This window comes from Mustela erminea, chromosome 10 (assembly GCF_009829155.1).
Source record: "Mustela erminea isolate mMusErm1 chromosome 10, mMusErm1.Pri, whole genome shotgun sequence".
Classification (NCBI taxonomy): Eukaryota; Metazoa; Chordata; class Mammalia; order Carnivora; family Mustelidae; genus Mustela; species Mustela erminea.
This window is the reverse complement of record NC_045623.1, coordinates 92,785,403-92,805,678: the sequence shown is the minus strand read 5'-3', so window position 1 is coordinate 92,805,678 and position 20,276 is coordinate 92,785,403. Positions and strand designations below refer to the sequence as shown.

The 20,276-nt window shown below is 55.4% G+C and overlaps 2 protein-coding genes across 3 annotated transcripts in view; both read right to left on the bottom strand.

Moving 5' to 3' along the window:
- Positions 1 to 1,666, bottom strand: part of TCEA3 (transcription elongation factor A3) — a 36,720-nt gene extending 35,054 nt beyond the window's left edge. For both annotated transcript variants that reach the window (XM_032361533.1, XM_032361535.1), the window contains exon 1: positions 1,421 to 1,666. In XM_032361533.1, coding sequence (XP_032217424.1) covers positions 1,421 to 1,489 — 69 coding nt within the window. In that variant the 5' untranslated portion in view covers positions 1,490 to 1,666. The remainder of the gene's footprint in view (positions 1 to 1,420) is intronic.
- A 3,481-nt stretch (positions 1,667 to 5,147) lies between these two features.
- ASAP3 (ArfGAP with SH3 domain, ankyrin repeat and PH domain 3) overlaps positions 5,148 to 20,276 on the bottom strand; it is a 48,278-nt gene continuing 33,149 nt past the window's right edge. The window contains 22 exon segments of the mRNA XM_032301906.1: positions 5,148 to 5,873; positions 5,876 to 5,909; positions 6,861 to 6,908; positions 6,910 to 6,952; positions 7,503 to 7,710; positions 8,762 to 8,957; positions 9,089 to 9,196; positions 9,291 to 9,358; positions 9,929 to 10,044; positions 10,209 to 10,294; positions 11,296 to 11,473; positions 11,709 to 11,803; positions 12,035 to 12,168; positions 12,259 to 12,452; positions 12,625 to 12,673; positions 13,959 to 14,046; positions 14,359 to 14,428; positions 15,594 to 15,712; positions 15,851 to 15,937; positions 16,088 to 16,163; positions 16,601 to 16,686; positions 16,892 to 17,003. Of these exon segments, the coding sequence (XP_032157797.1) occupies positions 5,836 to 5,873; positions 5,876 to 5,909; positions 6,861 to 6,908; positions 6,910 to 6,952; positions 7,503 to 7,710; positions 8,762 to 8,957; positions 9,089 to 9,196; positions 9,291 to 9,358; positions 9,929 to 10,044; positions 10,209 to 10,294; positions 11,296 to 11,473; positions 11,709 to 11,803; positions 12,035 to 12,168; positions 12,259 to 12,452; positions 12,625 to 12,673; positions 13,959 to 14,046; positions 14,359 to 14,428; positions 15,594 to 15,712; positions 15,851 to 15,937; positions 16,088 to 16,163; positions 16,601 to 16,686; positions 16,892 to 17,003 (2,233 nt within the window). The 3' untranslated portion in view covers positions 5,148 to 5,835.

The following is a 20,276-nucleotide window of genomic DNA, read 5'->3' as shown; positions in this document are numbered from 1 at the left end:
GGATGCGAGGCTCAGTTCCACTGATCTTGGAACTGGGTGGGGGATCCGGGAACCGGGTTGGGGGAGGCTGGGCTTGTAAGGGTGACAGGCTCCCAGCACTCCACAGGTTTCGTGTCCCGCCTTGCTGTCCCAAAGGAGGAGTCATTGTCTAACTCTTACTAAACATCCATGCAAGTGCTCCCAAAGGCCTCACATCTCTTCCACACTCACCACTGCCTAAAGTCACTCCTTCCCAGGAGGTAGATAATCTTATCTCTTCCCTCCACGTGAGGAAACTGGCAGACTCTGGCCTTTATACGGACACCCACTCACTGTGCCTGCTCTAGGGCTGCTTGACACAGTCCTTGGTTCTGGTGACTCTTCCTTTTTCCCCATTCTAAAGCTTTTCTTAGGAGCCATCCCTTTCCCAAGCTCCTAGAGTCACAGAATGGGCTGATAAGCCAGGTCAGGCTCCAGCAGGGACTATTGAGCTCTCAAGGGCTAAGTCGTCCTCTCTTCCCTCTCCAGGTGTGCTCAGGCCCTCCCAGACCCAAGGCCAAGTTTGCTCTGACCAGGCAACCTGGTGGCCACCAGCTTGAGGCAAAGATCATGGTGAGGATCAAACATTAACTTGAAGTTGGCCTGAGAGCCGCAGGCCGCGCAGGTAGGGCCGTCAGTCTGCATTCTCCTCTGGGTCCGGCTCTCCCCTCCAACCCTCCACCCTCCGGGGCCAGGCCTACCGCCAGTCCTCCTTCCCTCCCCGCCCCGAGGGCCCCCGAGGGCGCGCAGCGGCTGCCCTGCACCTGTTCGGCCCCGCCCGCGGGGGCCCCACCCTGCGGCCAAGTTAAGGGAAAGTTCCAAGTAGAACCGCTCCTGGCGCCCGCAGGCTGTGAGGTTGTGGGATCTGCGGTCCCTTGCCTAGATCCGCTCCCCGGGTGAGGGATGGAGGCGGCTCAGCACCCTACATCAGCTCAAGTTTCTTTGCCCCTTCTCGGGCACCCAGGATTTTGCAATCCACACCCCCCGCGCCGTTCCCCCTTCTCCCCCGCCCCGCTGTCGCCACCACTCCCTGGACTTTGCCTTGAGTCCCCGGACTCCGAAAGTCCTTTTCCAGGTCCCGGTCTTTTCGCTCGCTTTCCCGGGCCCTGCGCAAGCCACCCAGGGCCCCTGAACCCCGCTGGTCCAGAGAGGCGTGCATAAGCCTCTTCTCTGCGGCCCGCGCGATCCTGCCCAGCGCCCTGGGCCGGGCACACGCCCACCCCGGGAGTTCGCAGCAGTCCCCAAGTGGCGCTGCGTCCTGCGCCAGCCGCGCCTCCCTCGGGCCCTGGCGTCCCGCACGCGCCTCCCGGGCGCCCGGCCAGCACGCGCCCCCGGGACTCCTGGCTCGCACGCGCCGCGCCTCCTGGGGGCGGGGGCCGTGGCCCAAACTCTGCGGCCTCACCGTGTTCTTCCTGGCCACCATCTTCTCCAGCTTTCTGGCGATCCTCAGCAGCTCCTCTTCCTGGCCCATGCTGGCGCGCGACGCCCGCCGGGGCTAGGGGCGCCGGGGCTGCGGGAGGTGCAAAGGCGGAGGGCGCGCGACCGCGCGGGCCCCAAACCCACACGACGCACACGCCTGCGGGGGCGGGGCTCTCCCCCCACACCCCCTCGGCCCGCCCGCCCCGCAGCCGCAGTGGGGAGGGGTGACGTGCACTAAATATAGACTTCAAGGACTCGCCCGGGCAAAGTTTGCCCGCGCCGGCGGGTTTGGCCTCTCGAGAGGAACGAGGCCGCGCGAGAGAGGGCCCTGCGCCTCGGCCCTTCTGCCGAAGCGAGGTTTGGCAATTGGGGAAGCCGTGGTCCCCGGACGCAAGGGGCTGTCTCGGCAAGCAGGGCGCCTGAGGGTGCCCCAGCGCTCTGGGAGGAGTCCTGGCTCCAGCGACTCTGCACGGTCGCAGCTCCGAGCGGGCGGACCTAGCTCCGTGCCTGCGCCCAAGTGCAGGCAGCTTGCAGCGCTCGGCTCATATTTCGTGCGCGGCGGTCAAATCCAACTCTGCTCTACCGGGGCCCGCTCATTCGTGCACACAGCCTGTGTACACGGGTGCACCCAGGCCCTCTGGTTCCATCGATTTTGTTGGCTGCAGTGAGATGTTGCGTTTCTTAGAAGCTCCCCCGAGTGCAGCAGGCAGGGCTATGCCGAGGACTGCTCTCTGTGTAGTGACGACTTGGGAGATTCTTAGGTGCGCCAAAGTTTGAGAAATACTGATCCGGGTGGATGGGTGCCCCTAATTTATTCAGGGTCAGGCCACCTGCCTCCCCAGTGGGATCGGGTCTGGGGTGGGGGGGATCTTGGATGAAAGGAGTAAAGAGAACTGTGCCCTCACAACTGCGCACCCATCTGTGTTCCCATGGAAGGACCTTCTTTCCAAGTGTCTCCAGCACACTCAGGAAGAGTCCTAAACTGGTGAGCATAATTAATACAACATTATCTTTTTGCTGGAAGAGGTGCTTAGGGACCTGGAGGGGAAGCATGAAAAGTGGTCAGTGCGTATGCAGAGGGGGGGACACAGTGGCTTGGGGTGTTCAGTGTTAGAAAACTCCATCCCAGCCTTGGTGACGGCTCATCTGGCTTCTAACTGCTGCTGAGTGAGTGACCTGGGAGTATGGTAAGAAGGAGTGAGTTTATCTTCATTCAACAAATGCATTTTGAGTGTCCAGGACTAGTCCCAGCAAACTTGAGGTACAGTCTATAGGCAGGAGAAAACCTAAGGGAATTTGGATGCAATCAAATATATTATCACAAGTGGGGTGAGGGTCAGGAAGAAGTAAGGATGCTTTAAGGACACATTTGAGAGGACCCGCACCAGTGGAGGTTTCTACCCTGAAGAAAGGAAGTTTAATCTTTGGGGCAGAAGTGCGGGGTGGGGGTTGGGCATGGGAAGGGACTATTCACATAAGGGAGGAAGAAACATTCATTCATTCATTCATTCAACATGTATTGAACACCTACTATGTGCCAGACAGTTCTAGCCCTGGGCACCCAGAGAGGAACAAAACAGTCTTCCTGGAGCTCTGAACGTGCAAAACTTAGGGATGGGAGTGGGCTTAGTGTGTCAGGGTTGGAAGAACTAAATATTGGCGGGGCTACAGCTTAGAGGTTGGTTTTGGGGGAAGACAGGGCAGAAAGCCAGAGGTGAGTGTGGTCTGACCACACCAGCATTATGGGCCACTTTTAGGAGGTTAGACTTTGTTTGGGATGTGCGGAGGTCTCTTGGTCAACTCCCAAGCAACCTCTGGGTTGAAGGGACAGCTGTCTGTAGTTACTTAGGGTTGCCTTTTTTTTTTTTTAAGATTTTATTTTCAAGTAAACTCCACACCCAATGTGGGGCTCAAACTTATAACCCTGAGATCAAGAGTCACACACTCCACTGACAGCCAGCCAGACGCCCCAGGATTGCCTTGAAAAAAGAAAAAAAAGCAGAGCTGATCCCCCTCAAAGTTCCACAGAGTTCCCACGGTGAGTTGTATGACAAGACACCTACATCACTGGGGCTCAAAGGACCCTAAGAAAACATCAAGTCCAACCTCTTCATTGTACAGACGGGAAGACTGAGGCTTAGAGCAGCCCAGGGTTGCACTGCTCAACCGTATCAGACACTGTTGGTACCCGCCGTATTCCCTCTACCTGCCCTCACATGGAGGTCACAGCAGGCTGTTCCTGGACGCACCTCCAACACCTACCCACATCTCGGGATGAGGGCTTCAGAGCAGGCTGAGGTGCTTAGAAACGGACACTCCCAGGCAGGACCCCTCAGCCAACGAAACACAACAAAAGAAGTGGTGGCAAACACACCAATTTTTTCACTTTCAGTGGGAAAACTCAGAGATTTGTTCTTTTTTATTCTTTTTTAAACCAATTTCTATGCCCAACATAGGGCTCAAACTCATGACCCCGAGATCAAGAGTCACATGCTCTACCGACTGAGCCAGCCAGGTGCCCCGAAGACATGTTCTAATCAATAGTCTCTGGAAGGTCCTGAAGATAAGCCCTAGTTCGCAGGAGCCCCTCATTAACAGACCCCCTATTGCTTTTTGACCCAGTATTCCACTCCCTACTTCCTCTTTATATTTCCTGGGATCACCTTGCAAACTATAAACCCCTTGCTTCCAGAACTTTGTCTCAGGAGACCGCAAACTGAGACAAGGGCTGTGGTCAACCTAAAATGCTGGCCTTCCGGCTCCCTGGCCAGCACCCTTCCTCTGCACCGGGGTTTTTAACCCACGTACTGTTAACATTCTAGTTGGGATGATCCATTATTTTGAGGGCAGAGCTGTGAACTGGAGGGTGGTCACCAGGATCTCTGACCTTTAGCCACTAGATGCTAGTAGTACCTTCCAGTTGGCAACCGTCAAAAAAGGTCTCTATGTTGCCAAACATCCCCCTGGGGGCAAAACCACCCCTGGGTGCAAACCCCTGTTCATGCCACGGTCTTCCTTAGTAGGTCCAGAGAAAGCATTCCAGGCCCTAGGATTCCCACCCCTTCCCTACTGTTCTTCAGATCCCACAAATGAAGCCACTGAATTTAATGCAAAAAAAAAAAATCTTTTATTAGAGATGAGTGAGATAACAAGTCTGAGATGAACAAAACCAGATGCTGGAGGCCCAGAAGACTACCCCATTGGGATCCGTGGGATCCCAGACCAGGCCGGTCTCCAGCATACACAGCCCCGCCTCCCAGGCCAGATTGCTTCATTGGCCATTGGCACTCTCTGGCCTCTCCTGTTTGGCCTGACCCATCCCTGCCAGGGCTCAGCGCCGGGTGCCCATGAAGCCGCCTTAAGAGACTGATGATGGCTTAGCTGTACCTGTTTTCTAATATGGGGCTGAAAGTCATGGTGACACTTCTGGGACTGGGAAACAGAATCTGAGCCCTTCCTTCCCATTCCTATTATTCCCCTTCCTCCTTTCTTAGCTCTTTCCTCCCCCAAGACTGGAAGGCTTCTGAGTTGACCAAAGGAAAAGGAGAGCAGGGAAGATCAATCATCCCAGACCATCCTTTCCCTCCTGTTACATCAAGGACAGCAGGCAAATGGGGGGCTACTCTGAGCCTGCTTCCTGGCTGAGGAATAGAGCAGAGGTCCCCAGGAGGGCTATGCGGTTCCTCAAAAGGAGTGCTAGTGCTTATTTACTTAATAGCCGGTACAGCACGAGCAGTGGCCAACCAGGATGGATGCAAGCTGCAGACAATGCAGCGTCCCATCGGTATCAGGCAGCTGATTGCCTGTCTGTCCCTGGGCCCGGGACCATCCCCTGGAATCTAGCCCTGCTGATTCCCAAACCCAGCCTTTGGGACCAGTGACCCAGCAAGGGACCACATCTGCAAGACCCTTGTCTTACTTGTGTGGCATCTGGACGTAGAGAAAAACGCAGTAAAGTACTAGACTAACAAACGTCCAAAAAGACGGCCCCTTGGCTGGCAGAATCCCTGGTCTGGATGATGGAGGTGGGCTGGCCCTACTCTTATGGAGCCCCCAGACTGATGGAAGAAAGATATTCTGGTCTGATGAGAGACTGAGGGTTCTGCAGCTAACGGTAGCTCATGAATACTCAGACCCAGCTAATGAGCTCCCGGGGTGGGGACAGGATAGAGGGGAAGGAACTGCCATCAGCCCGAATATGGAAGGGCCCCGTATCCTTGGAGGGGGCACGGGCCCACGGCAGGGAGGAAGGCCAGCCACAGAGGCACAAGGTACAAACAGAGCAAGACCTACGGTAATGGAGAACTCAGTTCCCCGGTCTTGTGGGCTCAAGTCCTAGCACTGAACATTGGGGTCCCACACGGGCGCTAGTTCTGGCATGTAAGGACGAGCAAGGAGCTAGTCTTGCAAAAGCTGTGCAGAGTTTCCAGGAGAAGCCCTCTCCTGGAGTCCTCTCCTTCAGTGAAGCCAACCTGGGGAGAGAAGAATGAAAATGGACATGTTCCGAGTACCTATATTACATACCACCTCAGTTCCACCACCGTCCTATCATGGATAGATGACATTATCCCCATTTCACAGACAACGAAACTGAGGCTTGAAGAAGCAAAGCCACTTTTCCAAGTCCTCCATGTCCTACAGTCCAAGCTCTTCTTATCACACATGTGCCACCAACATGCATCTGCTAAATGCTGGGGGCGGATACCTGGTTGTGGACACAGATTGGGGTCTGGCACCTGACTCTGATGGACTGAGGATGACGGTTCCTCAGAGAGGCCCAGCTCCTGCCCCTGCTGTCTCTGACTCCCAGCACAGCAACCACCGCCACCCCTGAGGGATCCCCAGGGGAACCGTGGCTTCGTGCTCAGCCCAGCTGGCTCTGTCCTGTGCCCACTCCCAGGATCCCCAACTAACTATGGGTGACTGTGAAAGATGTCACGATTCAGCAGGGAGAGGGCGGATTCAGGGTGACAGCTCTTGCCTTGTCCCTGTCACACGCCTCTCTGCCTGGGAGTGGCCTGTCTGGGAGGATTCAGGAGACTCTCCTATACAAGGGGACAGCTGGCAAGCCAAGGGCTGCTCTCCAGCCACCCTAATCCTGCCTCATCTGTAGGGAAGTGAGCCCCCAGTCTGGCTGACACAGGTCTGCTCATCTTCCCCTGGAGAGAAGCCCCAGCTCGGGCCCCCTCACCTCTGCCGTCCCTCAAGACCTGGGCTCTCCCCAGCTTCATGAGTCCCGGGCTGGAGGGGGAAGGGGGCACACCAGCGCAAGGGACTGGCCGAACTGTGGCCACCCAGCCTCCTATAGACTCTGGCCATGGGCAGAGGTCCCTATGACCCCACCCCACCCATCTACTGTTGACCAACTCTGCCTCCCACATGTCCTGCCACCACCCCTCGAACCACAGTCCCAGAGCTCATACCAGCATGTTCCTTGTGGGCAGAGGCTGCCTGGCTGAGGGACAGTCTTCCAGGCTCCAGCCCACCCCGCCGATACGAGCGAGTGCTCTCGGAGCTGGAAGGCAGGGAAAGGCCAAGATGACCTCATGCTGAGAGCCTCTTAGAGCGGGGACAAAGAGCTCAGGTATCGGCTGGGGACTGAGACAAGCGGGGACAGTGTCCTCCAGGGTCCTGGCTGGGCCCATCACAGGCTACAGAGGCCTAGAACTGGAGCTTTCCTGTGTCTGCTCTCCAGACTCAAGACCAAAAGCGTTGAGTACAGGGAAGGGAGGACTGGATTGTGGGTTGGCAATGGGACATGGCAAAGATCCCACCGAGAACCTCTAGAAGAAGCCACACAGGTGGGACTCAGCCTTTTCTACCCCATCTGCAGCAGTGTGAGTTCTAGGCTCCTTCCCAGCCCTTCAGGCTAGACTCAGGGCAGGTGTGTGAAGGGCGAAGGGTCCTCTCACCCCCCACTCGAAGGCCAGCGTGTTGTGTTAGTTGTGGGCCTCGGAGCTGGGAGGTGTCCCAGTCTTTAGGCAGCCACCATTTACAGGTGGGGAGCTAGACGATGTACATAGGGGTCAGGAAAAACTTGCTCAGCGGCAAAGCTGGGCTCTTACCTGAACCTGACTGGGGGATACATCTCTGCAGGGGTGCCTCCAGATGTCAGGCTGGGTCGGGAGGGGCCCTCCTCAGAGCTGGGTAAGGTCTGGCTGGGACCCGCAGTATCCACGGGGTTTGTGAGGGTGGAAGAGGTGGAGGCTGGACGGCCCAGGCTCTCAGGGGCCCCGGAGGACTCACAGCTCAGGCTGGGGACTTCAGAACGATCTGGAATCAGAAGTGATAAAACCTGGGGCGCCTGAGTAGCTCAGGGGGTTGGGCCACTGCCTTGCTCAGGTCATGATCTCAGGGTCCTGGGGTTGAGCCCCACATCAGGCTTTCTGCTCAGCAGGGAGCCTGTTTCCTCCTGCCACTCTGCCTACTTGTGATCTCTCTCTCTCTCTGTCAAATAAATAAATAAAATCTAGAAAAAAAAAAAGATTTATAAAAAAAAGAAGTGATAAAACCTGTCTTTATGTCTTACTCTGTTCTCAATGTCGAAGCAGTCCTTGGCCTCTAGGGCCTATCACAGCTGCCCCCACTGCCACGCCCCCCCATCTGGTGTTCCCCTCCGGCTTCTCCCCACTCTGCTTGGGTCTCATGGGCTAGTGACGCACTGTTCTTGCTTCTGCTACCCTGGGTCCTCACTCTGGACTCCTCTGCTCACCTGTCAGGCTCAGCTCAGGTGCCGACAGGACAGGACGCCCTCCTCGGCCACCCCTCGGTCCCAACAGGACACGCTCCCTCCTTCCCCTGAGCTCCCAGAACAAGCTTCTTCATTCAGTCAACAAACAGTTCTTGAGGCCAGCCAGGTGCCGAAATACTAGTCCCAGAACACTCCAATCCCTGTGCTTTTGCGATTTACATCCTTCGTGGGGTGGGGGTGGGGATTTACATTCTGTACCGTCGTGTCTGATATTGTAATGAATCACATTCTGGCTGTTATCTCCCCCACTAGACTGCGTCTCAGGCACCCAGTGGATGGTCAGTACGTGCTTCTCTGCCTTTTTACTTAAGCGTAGCATTGAGGAATCTGGAATAAGACAGACCTGGGTTGGGATCCCACAATCGGGGACTTAGCTGTGGGATCTTGGACACGTGACTTAACATCTCTGTTCCTTTACCTGCAGGGGGTAGAGGATAGCCTCTACCTGACAGGTGATTGCGAGGGCGGGAGGGGGGCGTGGACTACCGCGCACAGCCTTAGCTTAGCGCGCCAGCACACAGCAGACCGTCAGTGAACGGTACAGGGAGCACTTTTCCGGGTGGCTGGCCATACCTCCGCTGGCATGTCCTGCACGCCCTTGGACCATGGTCCGAGAAGGGTTTTTGACCGGCAAGGGTGGGGGGCAGGCCTCACTCTGGCTCTGAGGGGCAGCTGATCCCAGGTTGGCGATGGTCTCATAGGTTTTATTGCTGAGGTCGACCCTCCCGCTGGCCCAGCGGGCCTGGGCTGGGGGCTTCAGAGGAGAGCGCTGCAGGGGCAAAAGAATGGGAGAAAGGATGGTCTGGTTCCTCCAGTTCAGCCCTGGCCCTCCCCCTGCCAGGCCCAATCGGGCTCCTTCCATGGACTAACAAAGGCCCGAGAGACGGGGCCGGGACTCACCTTCTCTTCCTCGTCCTCCTCACTGTCAGAGCCAGGCTCAGGGGAGATTCCCCAGTTGTAGTCCACGTGCAGAGGGAAGGTGAGGGTCCCAGCCTGGGCCTGCTCCAGCTGCCAATAACAAAGTCCTGGCAGTTCAGAGGGTCAGGGGCTCGGCAGAGAGACAGACAGGGTAAGGGGCTTCCCCTCCTTTCCTAGACCTCACCAGCTCCTCACATTCCTTGTGCTGCTTCTTCCTGGCTATGTCCAGAGCTGTCTCTCCTGCCTCGTTCACTGTGAGGGGTAAAGCCAAGGGTCACGGTCAAGGTCAAATGCATTCTAGCTTAGAGGTTACGATGGGCCTCTGAAATCAGATTGTGTTTGAATCTTGGCTCTGCTACTTCCTGGCTGTGTGATCTTGGGCAAGTTACCTAGTGTCTCTGGGCTTTGATTTTCTTATCTATAAAATAAGTGTAATACTTGTAACCTCCTGACGAGGCTGTCGTGAGTACTAAAGGAGTTACTATGCCGGTAAATAGTGGCTATTATAATCATTATTATTTGCGTTCGGCTAGTATTTACTTGGTTAGCTACTTTCAGAAACATCATTTTATGTTCTTTGCAGGTCTGCCAGGTCAGTGGTATTATACCCACTTTACACACGAGGAAGCTGAGGTTCAAGAGATGAATGGACAAATCCCAAGGTCACAGAGGTGGTCAGAGGCAAGCCAGGATTAGAACCCCAGTCTGTCTGCAAAGTCTGTGCTTGTTACCCACTCCCTTGGTCTGGGAAGAGGGCAGGAAGTTCCACACCAGGGGCAGGAAAGAATGGAAGTCTGCTGGGGGACGTGCTGGGAGCCCCACCTGTGCCGAGCGAAGCTCTCCCTTTCAGCAGCAGCTTGAGGCAGTCAGGTTGGTTGTAGAGAGCAGCCCAGTGCAGAGCGCTGTTCCCGTCAGCAGCCTTGGCATCCAGGTGACCTCTGTCGGGGGGAAGACAGGGAGGCAGGAAGGGGAACAGACAGGGGAGGAGGGTCAAAGTCAGGGAGAAAAAGAGGGAGGGGGGAAGGGTTGTGGAGAAGAGAAAGGAACAGGACGGGGGGAGAGGAGGATGAGGAGGTGGGCAGATGGGCAGGGACGCTCTCACCCATTCTGGATGATGAAGTCCACCAGGGGCAAGGAGGCAGGGCTGGCGACTCTGATGGCCAAGTGCAGGGCAAGCTCTCCAGGTGCCTGGGTACATGTCCACACCTCTGAGATTCCCCCAGTTCACCTGCCCCCAACCCAGTATCACCCTTTTGAACTCTTGCTGCCCCCCCACCGCGACATCTCCAGATATAAACCTGCCAGAACCCTGAGAGAGGAGACTGCGGAGAGGGAGTCTCGTGTTTGCGAGGAGAGACCCTTCCTCCATGCTGCCTTCCGTGGCTCTGCCTCCTCTTGCTCCCAGTTACACGTGCTTCCCAAATTCGGTTCTTAGCCCCGGCCTTGCTCTCTCTGCTCCTCTCTCTCGCTGGTCCCCTGAGAGCTCAGCTAACCTCAGGCTTTCAGCTCTCACTCATGTGAAGGCTGTTCCAAATTCTTACCTCATCTAAGTGCTGCACCCTCACTGCCCACTGGACAGTCCCACTAAGATATCAGACAGTTCAAAGACGACATCCATTGTTCATCTACAGTCAGCAACTCCTGCCAATTTAACCTTGCAGATGTCTCTGACACCCTTCCCCTCCCGACTCCCTGGCTCATGGGGTATTTGCTACCAGAATCACCAAGGCAACAGGCTTCCCTGACCTAATCTGACTCACCTTTACCCATGTCCAAGGTTAGTCAAGGAAAAAGAAAGATACTAACATTTCTTGCACGCTTAGCATGCGCTTGGCCCTTTACACTCCATGCTTCATTCTCACTTCACCCCTGGGGTGCTATCATCCACTCATTTCACAGATGAGAAACGGAGGCTCAGAGAAGTGAAGTCACCTGTTCTAGATCACACAGCTAGGAAAACACAGACCTGTTCTAGATCACACAGCTAGGAAAACACAGAGCCAGGACTCTGGCCCAGGTCTGCCCCACGGAAGTGCTCTGTTCCATTTACCCCATTTACCCCTCCAACAGGTGGGGTTTGAACAGATGTCGTGGGTGGGGGGCAGAAGAGAGTGACAGCTGGTCCTGGAGAAGGACTGGGGAGTATGAGAGGGGGTGGGATATAGGTGGCCCTTGGAGGGGGTCCTCACCTGTCCCTCAGGCCCAGGCAGCAGCTGTCCAAAGTCCTGCCCATTAGCAAAGGCCTCCAGTACTGACAGGAGGTCCCGGTTGCAAATGGCCGTTCGGAGTCTCTGAGGCTCGGGTGTGGACCGGCGGGCAAACCTGTGTTCCACATACTTGGCCACGATGTAGTCCCTGCGCGTGCTCCTGCCGAAGTCAACCACAGTCTCAGAGCATGGGCCGTTTCCCCTCAGCTGACCCCTGGAACCATCCCAGAGGAGCTACGGATCTACCCCCCGCCCCATGTCCTGTACTCTTCCAGATCTGCGGCTCCCTTCTCCCTAGACTTCTGGCCCAAGATCCTCCTGAGACTACAGGAGCTGGAGAAGCAGAATCCCCAGCCAGGACGCACGGCCCGACCCCCATCTGAGAATCCCCTTACATGTCACTCTCCGCTGAGGGTTTAGGGCCGCCTTGTGCGGGCAGCTGGGCCTCCATCACCTCATTAAAGCGCGTGTTTCCGATGTTCAAGGCCAGCTGGAGTCGCAAGAAAGCGGAGGGGTAAGACGGGTGCTTTAGGACAGCGCCCCTGGAGGACGGAGCCTGCAGAGGCCGGACCCCGACCCTCCCCTTTCCGGATCTTAAGGATCCTGCCCCACCTCGCCCCGCCCGACCCGAGCGCAAAACCCTTGGGCAGAGCCAGTCTGCCCAAGCTCTGCCCCGACTAAGCCACGCCCCAACCCCCCTCTGGCCCCGCCCCGCCCTCACCAGCAGCTCGGAGGGGCCCAGAAGGTCCAAGGTGAGGGACTGCATGCGCGAGAAGCGCACGCCCAGCTCGCGGTGGACGCCCGAGCACTGGATGCAGGTGAGCACGCCCAGGTTGGTGCTGAGCCACGTGGGGTCTGCAAGAGAGAGCGGCTCGTGCCTGGAGGCGCCGGCCCTTCCCCTCCGCCGCCAGCTCCCTCCTCTCTCCCCACCCCTCGCTGGCCCACCTGCAGCCCCGCAGTCGCAGCACTGGCCATTCCCGGACCTGCTCTTCACCTCGGCGATGAGCAGCTTCGTGAGGTCCTGGGGTTCCCCGTCCAGCCCGGCGCCCCCGCAGGGTCCCGGGCCACCGCCGCTGGGCTCCGCGAGGAAGGCACTGCTCAAGGCCTCATCCTTGCTGTTCTGTAACACTGACACCCACCTACGGAAAGGGTGCGAGGGGGCATGGGAGTGACACCCGCATGGGTGGGGACACCTGGCTGGGAGGTAGATGAGGCTCCCCTGTCCCCACCCCCAGGTTGTCTCCAGCTGGGAGGGGAGTGGGGAGAGATGGGGGGGGGGGCTTCGCAAGGGGGGAGGGTGGTGTCACTCACGCCTCACACTCATGTTCATCTTCTGCCTGGAAGTGGTATGTCCTGTTGTCTGTAGGGAGAGGGGGTATGTTTGGCGCAGAGAAATGCAAGGAGCCTTCACCCAGCTGGTGGGGTCGAGGTGGAACTTTGTCCCCAGTGTCAGAGACACTGACCCAAGGCTCACACCTAATTCCCCTGTATCAGAAAACAGAGTCCTGGACCAGGTCCCTGGCCCCACCCGTCTGACCTCCAGCCACAACTCTTCATCCCCTGACTCATACACCCCTCACTTTCTGGGGCTCCCTTCCAGACTCTGCCTAGCTGGGAGCTGGGGGGCGGATAACCATGGGCAAGGATAGTGGCTGGCAGCATGAGCTGTTTCTCAGAAGTCACCTCCAAAGGAGGATCCTACCAAGGCCCTCCTCTTCCAGGACCACCCCCCCAACCCCAGTTCAGAGACAGGGTATACTCCAAACCTACTGCCACCACCCCACATGGGCCCTCAGCCTCCTGTCTAGTCTCCCTGCTCCCCCCCTTCCTCAACCTGTACCATCCGCCAGACTGTTGTGCCCAAGGTTCTGATCTCATCAGGCCACCCCCTCTTCAGGACCCTCTGTGGCTCCCTATTGCCAGAAAATAAGGTCTGAAACTTTAAGAGGCATTCCCAGGCTTCATGTCACACCACTCTCCTCTGCGAACTCTGCACTCTGGTCAGCCTAGTCAGACCTACTCTCCTACTCCCGTGCCTTTCATCATGCCAGTCCTGTCTCCTGAAACGTCCTCCCCCAAACTCAGCGATCTCTGTCCTTCAAGGCTACACTCAAAGGCTCTCTCCTCCAAGTAGCCTTTCCTGATTGCCACAGCAGGGCAGGCCTTCCCCTCCTTTATCTTTGACAGTGCTATATCTGTACCACTCTTCTGAATACTCCCCATCATCTTACTGGATCCCCACATCACATCCTTGCCAGAGAGAGCTGCCCTAGAATGAGATCTAGGTCTTTCTTAGCCTGCACTGACCCCCACGTAAAACCTGGCACCAAAGCCTCCAAAGAATGAAGAGTGAAAATGTGAAATAATAACTTCCAAAGCTGAATTACCCAAATCTATTTAAATATACTTTACAGAAATAATCATACTTAATGTGGGATGAAGGTACATTTTAATATTTAATAGTCTGTGGAGTAAAGCCTCTAAAAACAGCATCCAGGGCCTCAGGTGTCTGATGCCTGCAGGGCCAGCCGTCTGATAAACACACTGGGGACTGGACACGGGGCCCTAACTGAAGCCTCCAGGGAGCCGGCAGGTCTCTTAGAGATGCGCTGGGCAGTTGTGGGGAGGAGATGGGGAGTACTCACGGGTCACCAGGTCAAAGCACTTTTTCTCCTCAGGGTTTGGCCTCACTTGGCACGTCAGCAGGGTCAGCTTCACTGGGGGCCGGTTTATCTGTGGGAATTTGGGGAGAGAGAACACATGTGCTCCTCTGGGTCTTCCAAACTCGCAGGCCTCCATTTTCCCAGTCTATTAAATGGGCATAATTGTCCTGTTCCGGTTCATGTCTTCCCGCTTCCAGCGCCTCAGGGATGTGGAGTGTGGGCCAAGATTAGGTTGAGAGCTTTGAGTCCCAGCCTTCCTCCCACAGGGGGTCTCCAGGGATCTGGATCCAGGTTTGGGGGCCAGGGCTGGAGGGAGGGTTTGACACTTGTTTGTTCAGAAGTGAAGAAAGGACCTATCGATCGTGCCCCCTCCAGGCCTCACCGTGCTGTGGGAGATGGTCAGGCAGCCATACTTGACTCCACACTTCCTTTTCTGCCAGACTCTTCGAATTCTAGAGCCCAGAGGGATAGAGAGACACTGACCCAAGGCTCACACCTAATTCCCCCATTATCAGAAAACAGAGTTCTGACCAGGTCCCTGGCCCCACCTGTCTGACCTCCAGCACACCTCTTCATTCCCTGACCCCTACACCCCTCACTTTCTGGGGCTCCCTTCTGATGGTGGAGACGTAGTCTTGCCCTGAGGTACCTCCCAGTCTGATGGGGGAAACAGAGCCCCCACTCTCTGGGAATCCTGACTCTGAAGGGAATCATGACCCTGGCCTTCTGAGAGCCACTAGTCTGATAAAGGAGACACAGCTCCGGACTTTAGGGAACTCCCAGACTGAGAGGAGGATCAGGCTCTCGACCACAACAGCTGCATTACGATTAAGGATAAAGCAAGATAAATATTGAGACCCCCCCCCACAAATAAAATTGGCAAACCCACGATCCAAAGCTACTTAACACTTCTACAAGAAGTAAATATTAATTAGTATACCAAAATTATTATTCTCTGATAAAAACTGATTAGTCAGGAGAAATGGGAACATCCCATGGAGGCTTTGCATTTTATTTTATTTATTTTTTATTTATTTTTTAAAAGATTTTTATTTATTTATTTATTTGACAGACAGAGATCACAAGCAGGCAGACAGGCAGGCAGAGAGAGGGAGAGGAGGAAGCAGGCTCCCTGCAGAGCAGAGAGCCCGATGCGGGACTCGATCCCAGGACCCTGAGATCATGACCTGAGCCGAAGGCAGCGGCTTAACCCACTGAGCCACCCAGGCGCCCGAGGCTTTGCATTTTACACACTGATTTTTTTTTTTTTTTTTTAACACCAGGGAGCAAGGCACGGTCAACACTTTCATTTCTAGGCATACTCAGTATATTACAGAGGTTCAAGGGAAGGGCACAGGGATGGTCTAGGGCATAATAAGTGCTCAATAACTGCTAGCAGCTGCTTTTATCCTTTTTCAAATCGGGAACAACCAGTGACTTCTAGGAGAAGTTCACATGCTTAGGATTCGGAGGATTTTGCATTGCTAGAGTGGAGGGTCCTGGAACCCGCAGAGTCTATGTAAATGATGAGAATGGCTCCCCCCGGCAGCTCCCCCAACTGTCATTTACTGGCTGTGTGGCTTTGGGCAAGTTAGTCAAGCTCTCAGGGTCACTTACCCGTCACTCTTCTTGTAGAGAAAGCCCACCTTCTCCGTCCCAAACTGCTTATTGCCTTGGTGCTGATGGATGCTGTAGCCCCCGCCACCGCCTCCCGAGTTCTTCCGGCTCAGAGTCTCCTGTTCCTCCGACATGCAAAGGAGACCTTAGGGCGTCTGGGTGGGCAGAGCCTCATTCTGCAGGGGTCCCTCTCTCCCTCCCTCCACAGCGGGCCTTGGGAGAAGGCATACACTTGGGGATGATTCGCGGGGGCTGACCTCTCTGCTGTCAAGCTGCAGTGTCCCACGGAGGGAGTCCCGGAGCCGGATCAGCTTCTGGAGCTCCTCCTCTTGGGCTTGACGCAGCTGTGGAACAGAGGACCCCTCCGTCAGCCAGCGGACAGGTCAGGCGCACGGCCCAGACCAAGACGAGCAGGGGCCAGCTCTCCCCACCCTCAGGCTCCCCCTGGAAAGACAGGGGCTTGACCAGGTCCCCAAGGCCGAGGCCCAACTTACCGCATGTACAGAGGCTGCCAGCTTCTCGATGAAGGGGGACAGGCTCTGAGCAGCCTTCCAGCCATCTTGGAAAAAGCTAAGAGGTGTGAGGCCCAGCAAGGGATGAGAACGATGAGAAAGAGAGAAGCAGGACGTGTGGGAGAAGGTGCTCCAAGGATCGCGGGGCACCTGGGGCAGTGCTCTCTGTCCGGCGGGAGCCCGCTCTCTGGAGCCCAAGTTGTCTGGGTCTAGATCCCACTTACTAGCTGGGGGATGTTAGTAAACCTCAGGCTTAGTTTCTGAGGAGAAAATGGGTTGCTGGGGATTGAGAGGGAGCCAATGTGTAAGAGAAAGTACTTAGCGCCTGATACACGGTGAACACCCCCTTAAGGGAAGCTGTACAAAGCATCACCAACAAGGCACAGAGTCCTCGAGGGCCTGCCAGACCCTGGGGAGGGGCCTTGTTTTGTGTTGCCTGAAGGGTTAAGGAGCAAGGACCATGGTGTGGGGGGTGGGGACAGGGCAAAGACCTACTTGTGCTGGGCGTGGAAGAACTTGATGAGGCTCTGCAGGAAATCGGGACCCTGCTTCAGCTGGCTCTCCCCGGCTCTCAGCAGATACTGGGGAAAGAGCAGGGCCAAGCACGCAGTTGTGAGCAGAAGTGGAATCTTGGGGGCCAGGGGGCTGCCGTCCCCATCCCGGGCCATCACTGAACCTTGGTGCCATCCCTCTGGGCCAGAACCTGTGACTGGGCCCCCCTGGGGGTTCAGGAGACGAAGGCAGGAAGACGTACCCACCCCGCACTCACCCCTGCAGCATCCTTACCTCACACATGTGCAGCTGGAAGATGCGCCGCTCTCTCTGAGTGTCCTGGGCCACCTCCCCAGGCGTCCCTCCTGTCACCCGGGCCCGGTCCCTCTCCTTCTCCAGCCTGGCCCTAGGCCCCAAGGAAAGAGAAACCTGAACAACTCTCACTGGGGCTCCTTTCATGTCCCACCACCTCCCCACGCTCCTCTCTGCCACGAGCACACGAGAGTGAGGGGGCTTCCCGTGCGCCAGCCGTGTGGCAGGGTGGGTACAGCGGTGAACGAGGCAGATTTGGGAACCCACGGGTTGGTGGGGGAGAATGACGTGGATCTGATCCCAGGCATCAAGAGAGTCACGAAAAGCTAAAATGGGGATCTGACCACGGGCCGCTCAGGAAGCGCTACTCGAGGTGAGAGCTGAGGTCTGTGGAGTTGCCAGGAGGAAGCTAGGAACATCAGACCCTGTGACGGCTGGAGGCAGGAGGCCTCAGGGCTCAGGAGTGGAGGCGGAGAGGTGGTGGTTCCCGGTAAGGGACAGAGGGGCCAGATCACACAGGGCCTGGTTCAGATCATGTCAGGGTTCCCAAGAGCAGTGGGAAGGAATGGAAGGTTTTTATGCAGGAAGTGATGGGCTTAGATGAGGGCCAGGTGAGGTCTGGGGTGACCAGTGTGATTTTGCTGGGAGGGGTTTAGGACCACATGGCTTAAGGGATCACCAAGTGCCTTCATGCTCTGAGCCACGGAACCTCCCAGGTAAAGCTTAACAAACCCGTCTTTTCTTTGTGAGTGAAGACGGGGCCTCTTGGGCTTGCAGCTGAGAGCAACCTGGGCCTTGCCCCCACAGATCTCCAGGGTTGGCTGTTATCCCTCTTCCGGGATGGGTGGATCTGTGTGTAAATGATTTCCTGGAAATCCCACACCCAGCAGCCCACCCACTCTCAGCCCGGGAGTGTTTCCACATCTGGGGCTGGGCACCTGTCACCACAGTTCCTTTGTCAACGAGACATCTTGCTCATCAGTGGTGATTTCAAGTAGGTGCCAGCCCCAAGCAAAGATGGCTGTGGGATACATGACAAACGTCACTCCCCTCCCCCCTTTGGTCTCCCCATCTGCAAAATGGAGATCCTTCTCTGTACCCAAATGAGAGAGAGGACACAGCAGACTCAGCACACAGAAGACCCTACAGCTATTATTATCACAGGTCCCTGTAGGCCTTAGTTTTCCCATCTGTAAACTGGGGAAGCAATGGCCTAGGCGGAGTTCATTCTGGCTTTAAAGTTCCAGGCCCCACTGAGGTCAGGCTTCTGGGGTAGTGTTTATACTCTGAATCTGTCCCTGGAGACCCAGAGAGCAGCTTCTCAACCCTGGAACTACAGATACTTTGATCAGATGATTCTGATGTGGGGGGCTGTTCCGTGGATGTAGGATGTTTGGAACCTCTACCCACAAGGCTCCTGTAGCCTCTCCCAGTTTTGACAACCAGAGATATCTCCTGGGGGTGATGTGGGGGTGCAGAATCACCCCCGACTGAGAAACTACTGCTCTAGGGTACAGTTCTATAGGTTTTCTAGAAAAAATTTCTTAGGAGTGACTCTTTTACATTTCCCTAAGACTTGATGATATCCCGAGAGGGAGTCTATGACAGGGTAGTGGAGTTAGGGTGGGGATGGACCCTATGACCCGGGCCTCCTAGGGGATCATGACAGATGCTTTTTGGGGGATCTGAATGAGCAGCAGAGAGAGGCGCTGGCTAGGACAGCAGGGTGTCAGCAGTGAGCCTGGCAGCTTGCTAAGGAGGGTGGGAGACAGAGAAGGCAGAGCTGCTGGCAAGGGCAGGGGTATCTCCCACAGACATTGCTACCACATCTTTCAATAGTAAAAAATGAAAAACAAGCTAAATGTCTATCAGGAGGAAGTAGTTAAATTATGCTATGGCCAGTTACAGGAATACTATGCAACTGTTAAAAAGGATGAGGAAGCTCTGTATGTACTAACACTGAGAGACATCTGCTCCAGAGTAAATGGACAAAAAGGAAGCACCATAGCACAGTGGCTAGAAATGCACAGTCTGGGTTTGAATGGCAGCTTTCTCACCTAATTTTTATAAAACTTTCCAAGCTTTATTTCCCCCATTTCAAAAACGAGACAAATACTGTTTTGTTCTCAGATGGTATAATGCATGGTACCGTCCCTGGCCTATGGTAAGTCCTCAGTAAGTAGCAGGATTATGATGATGCTAGCGATATTGACGGTTATGGTAATAACCCCTGGTGATTCCTTTATTTTTTAAAATTTTATTTATTCATTTGAGAGAGAGAGCAAGCAAGCACAAGCAGGGGGAGCAGCAGGGGGAGAGGGAGAAGCAGGCTCCCCACTGGGCAGGGAGCCCAACTTGGGGCTCGATCCCAGAACCCTGGGATCACGACCCAAACTGAAGGCAGACGCTCAACCAACTGAGCCATCTGGTGATTCCTTTAGATAATATGTGTGTGTGTTAGCACAGGGTGCTTCCTTATTTATTTATTTAATTCGGGGTGGGGGCTACTGGCTCTAGTGGAGATTAAAGGACAGAAGCTAGGCAGTTCAGGATGAAAACAAGCTATAAAGTACGCTGCACGGTTTTGTGAATTACCATAGCTCTGTTCCTCCGTCTCCGCTAAGGTAACCTAAGAAATTTACCCTGCCAAAGCTGACCTGGTCACCTGAGATGACCTGCCAACCTCAAACTGCCAGCTGGGGAGTGCTTTTTATTCTCTCACGCCCTGGCCAGAAGAGAATACAATTCCGATTCCCTCAATGTCCTCAATGGTTCACCAGTGGTTTCTAAACATTTCAACCGTTGGAAAACTTTTATTTCCTTCGAATGAAGTTGCTGCAAGAGAAGTAAAATGAGTAGGGAGTGAGAAGCAGGGAAAATGCTAGTTCCTGAGGACACTGAGAGAAATGGAAAGGGGACTTGGGGGACAGTCTCGTATTCAGATGGGGGGTGGGGGGGCAGCGAGGAGGACGGCGGGACAGGAAAGGAATCAAAACGAATCAGTATCTGCCAGCCTGACCCCTTGAACAGCCTCTCCTGGGATGCCTCCTCCCCTCCACCCCCACCCAAACCAAACCACCTGTCTTTTCTGCCACCCCAGCGCTGACACCATCCCCGCGGCACCATCGCTTTGTATTTCCGTCACTTATCGACCCACCTCTCTTCTCGCTTACAAACCAGTGGGATCCACAAAGCAGGGACTGTGGTGGTGTTTTTTCTCTTACGTCTTACCTATAAGTTGGGGGCAGTAACAGCCCCTTTCCCTGCCAAGGGGAGTCAGTCTGATGATCTAAAGAGCTTATCACAGTTCCTTGGACAGAGGGAGCTCTTAACTGAGTACAGGTATCAGCTGCTATTATTACTAATT